General features: G+C 50.9%; 1 protein-coding gene across 2 annotated transcripts in view; it reads left to right on the plus strand.

The window, feature by feature from the left end:
* The window catches only part of DMXL2 (Dmx like 2), a 2,078,996-nt gene that overhangs the window by 89,244 nt on the left and 1,976,661 nt on the right, over positions 1 to 13,091 (plus strand). For both annotated transcript variants that reach the window (XM_086958287.1, XM_086958289.1), the window contains exon 4: positions 317 to 395. In XM_086958287.1, coding sequence (XP_086814413.1) covers positions 317 to 395 — 79 coding nt within the window. The remainder of the gene's footprint in view (positions 1 to 316; positions 396 to 13,091) is intronic.

The following is a 13,091-nucleotide window of genomic DNA, read 5'->3' on the forward strand; positions in this document are numbered from 1 at the left end:
CATTGCAGCGCATGGCAGACAAGATGGCTGCCAGAAATACAAAATGGCTTCTGCTAACGCTAACCCATTGCTGTCAATTTACGACATTAGCATTGCTGCTATAATGTCATTTAGTTGTATTACTGACTACTTTAGGCACAGTTTAATTTTAACAAATATCCGTCACTAAGTAATTTAACATAAATATTGCTATGTATTTGGTATGACTTTGCTCTCTGGGCGGATCAAGCATGCATGGAACAAGCATGAATGGACTAGGCATTAGACTAAATGTGTATTTTTGTGTGTAATTTACTGTCTTGTTTTTACACCACAGCAACTGAAATACCAATGGCTGAGAACAGGGCAATTTTTTCTCAGTTCTGTGACTTACAACTTAGCATGGGATCCAACAGGTATTTTTCATTTAAAAGCACTATTTTATTCTAATGTGTATTTTCTTATTAATTTATTGTATTTAAAAGTGTAAACTAATACAGTATGTGTAGCTTCTTTAATTATAACATATCTTGTATTTGTAAAATGAATGTTCACCCAAGTCTTGGGTCTCTTGACGCTGAAATAAGATGTTTATTATAACCCAACTGAATATTCAGACGCAGATCCCTGGTTGGGATGTGTTAGTCCGCTGAGCCACCTCCTGCCATTATAGTGCACGTCTCCGTTGAGGTTGGAGAGTGTTCTGTGGAATTTACGTGTTTCACACCCATACGCAAACCGTTGCAGGGTATGTATGTATGTATGTATGTATGTGTGTGTATATATATATATATATATATATATATATATATATATATATAACATTATATTAGATCACCCATCTGGCGTTAAACGTGCAGATGAGTAATGTCATTTGTCATTAGAAATTTTAACTGATCCCATTATTAAATAAGAAATTCCTAATAAAAATAGGATATTTATATTAACTACGTAGATATCATTGGTGGGGGACCTTACGAGAGCGAATTAGGGATTTGTGCATATATATCCATTACAGCAATCTTCCGTTTGTTTTAAAGAGTTATGGCTGATTACGCTTTTACAGAAGAATCAGTCATCAACCGTACCATCCTGTTCACCTCGATCTCAAAAGTACCAACTAATAGTTGTGCCTGCAGATCACTATTGTGCCACTGCATATGGACGAACTGACTAAGAAAATTGTCTGACAAGAAGTTGTTTTATCACACAAAATTTGATGAGAATGTTTGTCTTCACCAAAAAATAACCTAGTCTTCTATTCTATTTACTCTTAATTTAATTTATTTTTTGAGTTTTCTATAGCGCGAACCAGAACCAAGATAGGGTAACAGAGCGCTTCACAAAGTGAGCAGGGAAAGAAAAGCACATTTGTTACCAACAAAACAGATTAAAAAAACAACGCAAATAAGTAACATCTGAAAGATAAATGTTAGTATTAGATTCCTTACCTTAGAATATCCCCAGGCGTCAGACTGGATCCGGAAAATTTTGCGTAGCAGTACCCCTGCGCGTCGGTAGGAGTCGTCTGCGGCTCTGCGTCAGTCGTCGGTGCCGTTGGCGCCGGTATGACATCGTCGGAGTACTTAGACGCCGCCCTCGCGCGTTGACGTCAGTTCTTTTTTCGGCGCCAGCAAGAGCAGGTCCGGAGAAAGTGGTACCCTTTAGTCATTTTTTGACTAAACTTTTTCGATCCTTTTTGGATCCGTTTCGAGTCATACGACTCCATCGGTGCCGGTAGGGATGCCCGGGTTCAAGCCCTGTGCCGACTGCAGCCGACTGATGTCGATTACCGACCCCCATCGCTGGTGCCTACATTGCCTCGGGCCCGACTATGATGACAAGTCGTGCCCCGACTGTCGGGCCTTGACGTCGAAGGCTAGGCGGGAGCGGTCCCGTAAGCGCCTCGAGCTCCGGCAGTCGGCCCGCGCCATTCGAGGTCCCGGTCCGGAAGGAGGTTGAGGGACCGGTCGCAGGGTCAGAGTCATCACAGCTCGTCGAGTCAACACCACTCGTTAGGCTCCAAGTCCTCATGTAAGAGGCACAAGAAGTCGAAGAGGCGCCATTGCTCTTCTGGCTCCCCCCGACGCTCGCACGATGCGGCTGGGGGTACAGGTGACACCGCCCACGTGGCTCCGCCGGAGCCGCAGGCGTCGCGGCCTGCTCCATACCCGTCGGTCCCTGGGCAGCAGGCGACGCCGGAGGAGATCAAAGCCTTCCTCATGGCCACGAGGTCGCTCTCTTCTCCGTCTGGTTCCGCGGCTCCTTCGGGCCAAGCGGCCTCGACTGGGAGTCCAAGCGGGCCGTGTGCTTCGGCCCCGGCGCCGTTGGGTGCTTCGGCCCCGGCGCCGTCGGGTGCTTCGGCCTGGGCGCCGCCGGCGACTTCGGTCCCTGCACCGCAAGGCCCCGCTGGATCCGGTTCCGGATCCGGGTCGCCGCTGGTCGACCTTATGACCCCGCCGGCGTCGGCCCCTAGGGTGTCATCCCCGGCGTCTTGATGTGATGCGATATTTATAAAGCGCACTGTCGCTCCAAGGAGCCATCTTGGCCCTTTGACTCAAACCAGCTGAAGATGTAGCAGCGATACTGTCCCCGAGGATGGAGCGATTCACATCAGAGCTTTACATGATGAGTCAGAGAGGCCATATATCCAGGTTTTCAGCAACTTCCTGAAACCTTGTTCGGGTGTGATCTCGCGTAGCTGGTGGGGTAATTTATTCCATGCCCTAGCACCAATCACTGCCAGGGATTTACCTCCCTTTGTCGCCATTCTAAATTTAGGAACAATGAGCAGGTTGGCTGGAGCAGATCTAAGATTGCGGGTGGGGTGATATCGCACAAAACTTCTGCGGAGATACAACGGGCCCTGCATATGAAAAGGCCCTGTGGGTGATGGTAAGGACCTTGAACAGGATGCGTTGGTTTATCGGGAGCCAGTAAAGGGTATCCAATGCAGTAGAGGCCGAAGACTTTCTCTGCCATCTAAGTACCAGCCTAGCGGCCGCATTCTGGCCCATCTGCAGTCTGTGCAGGGCCGATTTATTTGACCATGCATACAGGCAATTGCAGTAGTCTAATCTAGAAGTGATTAATGCCACAGCAACCGTGCGTCTGGCTGTGAGTGGGAGCAGGTCAAAACATTTCCTAAGCCCCTTCATGATTTGGAAACATGCGCCAGCTACCTCTCTTGCTTGCTGTTTAAATGATAGGGTGTCATCAAATTTGATCCCTAGATTTCTTACTGCATTGATTGTGTTTGGCGGGGCTTCCGCATCCACCGGCCACCACTTCTGCGGAAGAAAGGAGTTGTTTAGACCAAACGGCAAGATTTCCGTTTTGGCGGAGTTGCACTTAAGATGGTTTTGCCGTCCCCGCACGACGCCGTCCCTGGTCCACCCCTCGGTCCGGATCCGGCGTCAGAGCGGCGTCGCTCAACGCCGCTTTTGGCGCCGGCCGAAGAGGAATTCTTCGAAGATCTGGGTCCATCCTTTATCCCTGACTTTCAGGACATGGACGACGAGTGAGGGGTCTGAGGACCCTCTGGCACATGAGTGCCAGTCATAACCGGACTGGACACAGGAACCAGGGGAAGCCAGTGGCCTGGATACCTCCCCATACACTGGTTTTGTCTCCCCTCCTACCGTGGCTACGGAGGAGTAGGCTGCTTATAGTGTGGTGCTGACGAGGGCGGACAAGGCCTTGGCTCTTGAGCTCCCCGTTGCAAAGGTGAGGTCTCCCATTCTCACAGAGGTCCTTAAACCGCAGGTAAGCTCCCCAGAGCCTCAACTGCCGTTTAATGAGGCTCTCACGGACGTCTTGTTGGGCACCTGGTCCAGGCCCGCTACAGGTCCTCCTGTAGATAGGAACGTCGCTAGGCGCCACCGCCCTGCTCCGGGTGACCCTAGTTTCTTGTCCACCCACCCCACCCCGAGGGCCTAGTTATTCAGGCCCCTACTTCCCAGTCCGCATTCCCGACTGCACCACCAGATCGGGAATCCAAGAGGTATGAACAATTCAGCAAGAAGATGTTTTCCTCCCTTAGTTTGGGATTGCGGTCAGTCAACACCGCGTGCCTCTTGGGCCGTTACACCCACTCTCTGTGGGATACGGTCGCGGAAGTGCTGCCTGAGTGCCCGGAGGGAGCCCGGGTGAAGCTCGCCCAAGCCCTCGCGGAGGGAAGAGACGCAGCCCAGTATTCAATACGATGTGGACTGGACACCACAGACTCGCTGGGAAGAGCGATCTCCACGCCAGTAACGGTTCGCCGCAACACCTGGCTGAGGTCCGCCAACTTCTCGGCCGATGCCCAGAACACCCTTATGGACATGCGGTTCGATGGCAGCCACCTCTTCGGTGGCAAGGCGGAGAGTGCGCTGGAACTCTTTAAGGACTCCAGGGCTACGGCCAAGTCCTTGGGCCTGTCGGCTCTGCGCCAGCAAACTTCTGCCCAGCGCTCCTTTCGTGGCCACGGAAGGGGCGCCCCCACACGTCCTGCCAGCCACGGGCCGCAGACTAACATCCAGCGCGGCGACGGGCGTGGTTACCGCCGCGGGGGTAACAGGGGACAACAGGGGACAACAGCGCGGCCAGTCCACATCTACCCCTGCAGCATCCACCTCAAAGCCTTTCTAGTCTGAGCTTTCATGCCCATTTGACGCCAGTGGGGGGCAGGGTTCGCCATCACCTCCTCCACTGGCGCTCCATCACGTCGTACAGGTGGGTGCTGCAAAACGTCCAAAGGGGCTACTCCCTCCCCTTCAAGGCGACCCCTCCAGCCATGCCACCGCAGTACCACCGCGTGTCAGGGGATCACTTGCAACTTCTGCAAGAGGAAGTTACGCCCCAGACAGTCGTCAGCCACCTCCAGACTACGGCCGACCTCCTGCACCTGCTGGGGTTCTCCATCAATGTGCCGAAGTCGCACCTGTGTCCCACTCAGAAGCTCCTTTTCATCGGAGCGGTTCTAGACTCTGCGCAGTTTCGGGTTTATCCTCCCGAACAGCGGGTTTGGGATATTCAGGCTCTGATTCCGATCTTTCAGCCGTTATCCCGAGTCTCGGTCAGGTTGACACTGCGGCTTCTGGGGCTGATGGCTTATGGTGCATCACGGCGGATGCGGGCTCTGCAGTGGGACCTAAAGTTTTAGTGGGCCCAGCATCAGGGCAACTTGTTCGACCATGTCCTGATTTCGGAGGGCACTGCAAGACAGTTGCAGTGGTGGCTCACAGACCGCGATTGGGTCAGCGATCCCTCTCCCTACCCCAACCGGTGCACGTAGTTGTGACAGACGCGTCCCTCCAGGGCTGGGAGGGTCACATGGGAGAGGCGGAGATCGGAGTCCTCTGGTCTCCGGCAGAGTCCCCGCTCCACATCAACCTTCTGGAGCTGCGGGCGATCCGGCTTGCACTGAAGGCATTCCTCCCCTCTGTCAGGGGGAGTGTAGTGCAGGTGTTCATAGACAGCACCACCGCCATGTGGTACTCCAACAAACAGGGCGGGTGGGGTCGTGGACCCTATGCCAGGAAGCTCTGCGCCTCTGGCAGAGGCTGGAACATCAGGCGTGATCCTGGTGGTTCAACACCTGGCAGGTTCCCTGAACGCCAGGGCGGACAAACTCAGCCGTTGGTGCATGATGGATCACGAATGGCGTCTGAACTCGGACGTTGTGCAAGGTCTCTTTCAGCAGTGGGGAGATTCTTGGTTAGATCTATTCGCCACCGAAGAGAACGCGCAATGTCATCAGTTCTGCGCGTTGGAATTTCCAAGGCGGCACTCGCTCGGAGACGCTTTTCATCGCGAGTGGAGTTGCAATCTGTTGTACGCCTTTCCGCCTATACCACTTCTGCCCAGAGTGCTGAAGAAGATCAGACGCGACCGGGCCCAAGTCATCCTTGTGGCTCCGGACTGGGTACGAATATACTGGTATCCCGAGCTACTCAGCATTTTAGTCGATCCCCGATTCATCTGCCTCTTCAGGAGGACCTTTTGTCGCAGCAGCAGGGGAAAGTCCTCCACCCGAACCTGTCCAGTCTCCAACTCCATGCGTGGAGATTGAGTGGCGACAGTTGAGGCCATTTGTCTTGCCTCCTGAAGTCTGTGATGTTGTTCTGGCAGCCAGGCGTCCCTCCACAAAATCGGCATACGCCTGCAGGTCGAACAAATTTGTGGCATGGCGCGCAGCAAAGGCTGTGGATCCACTCTCTGCCCTCTTTCTGAGGTTCTCCTCTTTCTTCTTTCTCTTGCTCAGCAGGGCTCTGCTCTGGCACTATCAAGGGCTACCTCTCTGCCATTTCCGCCTTCTTAAGGCTCCGTGATCAGCCCTCTGTGTTCAAGTCCCCAGTTGTAAATAGGTTCTTGAAGGGCATCACTCATATGTTCCCCCCTGTTCCTTTCGTGATGCCTCAGTGGGACTTGAACCTTGTTTTGACTTTGACTTCGACTTCATAACTGTCCTCTTCGTCTTCTTATCCTTAAGACTGCATTCCTAGTTGCCATCACCTCTGCCAGGAGAGTGAGTGAGCTCCAGGCCCTTTCTTTTCAACCTCCTTTCCTTTCTGTCCATCTGGACAAAGTTGTGTTGCGGACGCGACCCTCTTTCCTGCCCAAGGTAGTCACAGCCTTCCACATCGGGCAGTTCATCACCTTGAACACCTTTTTTCCACCTCCACATCCCTCGAAAGAGGAAGAGAGGCTCCAGCGTCTGGACCCAAAATGTGCGCTCTCATACTATCTGGATCGCACAGGCCAGTTCCGGGTGGATGACCAACTCTTTGTTGGTTACGTGGGCGCTAAGAAGGGACGGGCGGTGCACAAACGGACCATTTCCCAATGGGTCGTCTTGTGCATCAAGGCTGGTTATTCACTGGCTAAAAAGGAGCCTTCTGTGGGTCACATGCCCATTCCACTCGGGCCACGGCAGCTACTACTGCCCTGGGTTGGCGGAGTCCCCTTGCAGGACATCTGTCAGGCAGCTACGTGGGCCTCGCTGCACACGTTCGCAAGACACTACTGCTTGGACAGCCAAGTCCGGAGAGATGGCTTTTTCGGCCGTTCCGTTCTCCAGGACTTTCTGGTGTAATCATTGGTTCACAGGCCTACCACCGGGGTTGGTATTGCAGAGGTATCTATTCTAAGGTAAGGAATCTAATCCTAACCTGTTTCTTTCAGATGCACAAGTTACTTACCTTTGGTAACGATATATCGGTAAGAAACAGTACTTAGTATTAGATTCCTTACCGCCTCACCGATCCTCCCCGTTCTGCGAACCGATATCTAGGGTTAAGGTCATCCCCTTTCAGGGCCCTGGTTTCATGGCAACAGTGTTGTTTTTTATCATGGTTCTGCGTTTCTGGCGCTGAAAAGCTTTGTAGAAGGACTGACGTCAGCGCGCGAGGGCGGCATCTAAGTACTCCGACGTCACCCCGGCGCCGACGACGGACGCGGAGCCGCAGACAATGCCTACCGACACGCAGGGGTACTGCTAGGCAAAATTTTTCGGATCCAGTCTGACGCCTTAGGATATTCTAAGGTTAGGAATCTAATACTAACTACTGTTTCTTACAGATATATCGCTACCGAAGCAACAAGGACATAGTAAATTCAGGGGATACAGGCAGAGTAGAGAACAGCTCTGCGATAGGGAGTTAAATCTGGCTTGAGAAAGTCTTATCTTCGATATAGAAGTTGAAGCTCGCTTGGTGTTTGTGCGGATTTTAAGGTAGGAATTTGCTCAACAGGAATGATTTTGCTTCCTTTAGGTTTCGCTGGGGGGCGGAGCCGTTAGGCTCCTCCTCCAGAGAAATCTATTGAGTACAGTAAGGCACTATGGAACACGCCCCCCGTCCCATTGGCTAGCTCCATAAATGGAGCCTAGCCATTGGACGAGGGGCCTGTCCATCAATGCCGGACCAGACACGGGGCGTTCCCGAGATTCTTTGGCTTTTGCCGACGTCACGCGACGCCGGGAACGCCCCCGAGTCTGTTCCGGCATTGCCGGCACCTCCCTTGCTGCTCGGGACGGGTCTCCTTATTTGTTCCTAGCTGCCCCTCTCCCGCCTCCCTCGTCCTCTCCCGCCCCCCTCCCGCCGTTCGTGTACTCTCCCGCCTCCCTCGTCCTCTCCCGCCCCCCTCCCGCCCCCTCCCGCCGTTCGTGTACTCTCCCGCCCCCCTCCACTAGAAACTCGCCGTTCTGTGTAAAAGTGATCAGCTGTAGGGGTTTGTGCGTTTTTAGCGGGGATAGGAAACACATCACATAACATTTCCTTAGAGAGAGAGGAGCCGGCGCCCGTGCCTGACGGTGGGCGGGGTTGCTGAATCAGGAGAGGGAAGTGAGAGGAAGATGGCGATCTAACTCCTCCTCCGCTGGTGAGCAGACCCTGCGCGAGAAGCCTCGAGCGCACAAAACTTCACCGGCGGCTCCCCTCGCCTCAAAAAGAACAACAAAGCACCGGCGAGGAGCTGCGTGGAGCCGCTAAAAACCCCCCACAGAGAAAGCGGTAGGAGCAGCAGAGCCCGCCTGAGTGCAGCGGCAGCAGTGGGCGTCCCGGGCAAGCTCTTGTAAGATCCTTGCAATTAATCCCGATTTCCGATTGGTAATTGTGTATTTAAATAAATAAATGCAGCCCAGTTACTCCTTGCACTGACTGAACCGCAAGGGAAAGCAGGCGGTTACACAAGACCACTTGTATTTAAAGAAGCGCTGCTTTCATATGCAACTCCAGGGCTGGTATTGCTGTGGGAGGGGGGATGGCAGCGCCAGAAGCCCCTGTGGGGAGGGCAGTGCACTGCAGCTCGTTCACTGTTGGCATGCCGTGACACGCGTGTTTAAGGCTCTCTGCCTTGTATGCTCACACTTCTGTTATCTGGTCAGCCGTGTGGGTATTTTAGTCGTTGAAAATACTGCAGCTTCAGGTGTCTGTCTACGCTAGTGAAAGATCTTGTGGGTAGAGCGCAGTTACACGTGTAGCTTGCAGGCAGGGTTAGATGCCTGGTGTGTCTGCCACTGAAGTCTTTCTCATAGCACAATGTACGCACCTATCGCCTCCCAAAGACTGTATTCCGGAGGCGTGGGAAGTGAAGACGGGTTTTAACAACATGACCACCAAGCGAACCGTCAAAATATCTTCATGTAAATAGTGTGAGCAATTCATATTTTGTGTATGTTAATGACAGATTTGCAAATTGAATGCAATTTCTGTGACGTAAATCTCCCACCCCCATTTTTTGTTACTTAAGCTACCTAGCGTTAGAAAATTACAATATATTTTTACATACGGTGTCAGTTGTTGTATTGAATGTTACTGTTACCAGTTTAATTTTTAGGCACATCGTGCCACATTTTTACTCCTTGCACTGACGGAACCGCAAGGGAAAGCAGGCGGTTACACAAGACCACTTGTATTTAAAGAAGCGCTGCTTTCATATGCAACTCCAGGGCTGGTATTGCTGTGGGAGGGGGGATGGCAGCGCCAGAAGCCCCTGTGGGGAGGGCAGTGCACTGCAGCTCGTTCACTGTTGGCATGCCGTGACACGCGTGTTTAAGGCTCTCTGCCTTGTATGCTCACACTTCTGTTATCTGGTCAGCCGTGTGGGTATTTCAGTCTGGTTGAAAATACTGCAGCTTCAGGTGTCTGTCTACGCTAGTGAAAGATCTTGTGGGTAGAGCGCAGTTACACGTGTAGCTTGCCGGCAGGGTTAGATGCCTGGTGTGTCTGCTTCGCGTTTTATCCTTCCATGTAATTTAATTACTGTGGCATTCTGCCTATAAACAGCCCTTATTTCACAGGCTAATTTCCGTTAGGTGTTCAAGCTTCTCTAAGCATTGCCCTTTGAGATAATGTCCAGAGATTAGTTTTACATGCACTGCTTTGATTGCATGCTATATAATAATCATGCCATGTTTTTTTTTTTAGAAAGGAACAGTTTGTGAATGACTGTAGATACTACCCAGAGTCACTCAAAAGGAGTTTGATTTAATTACTCAATGCGTGACTAGTTGTCCCGTTTTCCTGCAGTATTATATACTCATTCTATTTGTTTTGGCCAACTTTATAGGCATTTTAAAGATAACAGCTTGTGATGAGTAGAGATCTGTGATGAAGAGCCCCCCGACCACCCCCACCAACCTCCTCTGTCCCAGAGATCTACTGGCTTTTATGTGTAAATGTGGTTAGCAGGAGTCTGACCAAACTAGCTGCAAAGGCCCCATGGGAGAGGCCTGGCTCCTCACTGATACCAGGCAGGCCCAGGAGCATATTGGCACTGGAGTGCGGATGGCAGGTGACCATATGTTCTGTTCGACCCCACTTATCACAATCCCTGCAATCTGTATCCCTTTGCTGTGCTTACAATACATGTTTACCCTCGCAGCATGCGCTTTTAGTGTATCCCTGCCAACTCTTGATAGTTTCCTCCTCGCACTTGATGTTTTAATACCATCTGTTATAAGTGTGCTTAGAACTGTAAGGCTTAACCGACAAGCACAATTATGTATGTTGATCATTGTATACATTGAGGTACGATTTGTGCAATTTTTCTCTCAGGGCGTTTTATTAATATTATCGGACTGAAATTGACTGTGCAGCCTTTTCCCCACAGTTTCTTGCCAGGGTTTGTCCACAACTCCTTCGCAGCGGTTCCTTCTGGTTGGGCATCCCAACGCGCTTTCAAGGCAGCTCAGCTTTCTTTAACAATTACATTGGTGCACGATTGATGTGTGCATTTATATTCCAATGTGCACTGCTTACTAAAGGAAGCACATTTGTTATATTTTCTGGCCAGGGAGGCACATATGATATATGTACTTATCAGATCCGTTTATTGTTGCCAATTATGTATACATTTCCTTAATTGTGTGTTGTTTCTACAGCCATGTATCCCTGCGAAGCAGTTACATTATTTCTCCTGTCGCCAAAGAAACCTTGGAATTAAGTGACAGCTTATTAATCATTTCAATACTTAACTTCTCTACAGGAAAGCTTAAAAATATTGGCAAACCCAATAGATCTGCCTAAACACTTGTTTCTGTTTGCCTCTCCTGGGCCCTGTTCCTTTCCACCCACTATAGTTTTAGGGGTGTGGGCGTTCTATTATTAAAAGAATATTACTGTACCTACCCACTGCTGCTGCTGGCTTTTCGTTAGTGTACTTTTACAGTTTCCTTGAAATACCATGCAATGTTGATTCCCTGTGATGGATTAATGATCACAATTAATGCCTTGGTTTCATACTGGAACTGGTTAATGTGCAGAGTGGTGAGTGCAGAGTGGTGAGTGCAGAGTGGTGAGTGCAGAGTGGTGAGTGCAGAGTGGTGAGTGCAGAGTGGTGAGTGCAGAGTGGTGAGTGCAGAGTGACTAGGGAGTGCAGAGTGACTAGGGAGTGCAGAGTGACTAGGGAGTGCAGAGTGACTAGGGAGTGCAGAGTGACTAGGGAGTGCAGAGTGACTAGGGAGTGCAGAGTGACTAGGGAGTGCAGAGTGACTAGGGAGTGCAGAGTGACTAGGGAGTGCAGAGTGACTAGGGAGTGCAGAGTGACTAGGGAGTGCAGAGTGACTAGGGAGTGCAGAGTGACTAGGGAGTGCAGAGTGACTAGGGAGTGCAGAGTGACTAGGGAGTGCAGAGTGACTAGGGAGTGCAAGGGAGTGCAGAGTGACTAGGGAGTGCAAGGGAGTGCAGAGTGACTAGGGAGTGCAAGGGAGTGCAGAGTGACTAGGGAGTGCAAGGGAGTGCAGAGTGACTAGGGAGTGCAAGGGAGTGCAGAGTGACTAGGGAGTGCAAGGGAGTGCAGAGTGACTAGGGAGTGCAAGGGAGTGCAGAGTGACTAGGGAGTGCAAGGGAGTGCAGAGTGACTAGGGAGTGCAAGGGAGTGCAGAGTGACTAGGGAGTGCAAGGGAGTGCAGAGTGACTAGGGAGTGCAAGGGAGTGCAGAGTGACTAGGGAGTGCAAGGGAGTGCAGAGTGACTGCAGAGTGCTAGGGAGTGCAGAGTGCTAGAGTATGCAAGGGAGTGCAGAGTGCTAGGGAGTGCAGAGTGACTGCAGAGTGACTGCAGAGTGCTAGGGAGTGCAGAGTAACTGCAGAGTGACTACAGAGTGCTAGGGAGTGCCGAGTGACTGCAGAGTGCTAGGGAGTGCAGAGTGACTGCAGAGTGCTAGGGAGTGCAGAGTGACTGCAGAGTGCTAGGGAGTGCAGAGTGACTGCAGAGTGCTAGGGAGTGCTAGGGACTGCAGAGTGACTGCAGAGATTAAGCTAATGGCAATGTAAATGACAATGCCATTTATTTATCTGTTTTCAAAACCAACACATAAATACACATTTTGTCATTTACAATGCCAATAGCTCTAACTTTTCCAAAGGCGAAACCATTGCATTGTAAATGCTTGTTGAAGAGGAGCGTTGAGGTGATTTTTCTGATGAATGGCAGAAGCGAGTTCCAGATTCTTGGCGCCGCTCCAGAAAATGCTCTGTTGGAGGTTTTAGTCTTGTTGAACCTTGTGTGTTTCAGGAGTAGGTTATCTGTGCTCCTGGAATGTCTGTTTCCTCCAGATAGAGTACGTTTTTGGGCTAGGAACTGCGGGGTATTGTGGTATAACGCTTTATGAGTAATACAAGCAATCTATAAGTGAATACGAGCTTCATAGGGTAGCCAGTTGAGTGCCTTCAGGTGTGGCGATGTGGTCGAATTTCTTTGATCCTGTAATGAGTCTAGCTGCGGCATTGAGACAAGCTTTTAGAGGTGTGGTAGCGGTTTTGGAAGCCCAGAGAGGGTGGAGCAACCAAACTCCAGCCTTGAGATGACTAAGGCCTGAACTGCAGTTTTGAGGTCAGGGATTTCGATTAATGGCTTCATTTTTCTTCGATAGTTGAGGTGAAAACGGGCATTTTTAGCCATCAAGTTAATGTGAGCTTGCATGTTAAGATTCTTATCCAGTGTGACTCCAAGTCACAAGATCCTTGTAGAGTCCACCAGCGTTGGGGTGCAATTCAGGGCGGTGATCATTTAGGTCCATTCCTTTATTTCTTGAGAGTTCTTGGGGGGTGGAGATTAAGAGAAATTCAGTTTTTTGTGAATTTAACTTGAGGAAGTTGGTCGTTAGCCATTGTACGTTTTTTTCTAG

The sequence above is a fragment of the Lissotriton vulgaris genome, chromosome 2_1 (genome assembly GCF_964263255.1).
Source record: "Lissotriton vulgaris chromosome 2_1, aLisVul1.2, whole genome shotgun sequence".
Taxonomy (NCBI): domain Eukaryota; kingdom Metazoa; phylum Chordata; class Amphibia; order Caudata; family Salamandridae; genus Lissotriton; species Lissotriton vulgaris.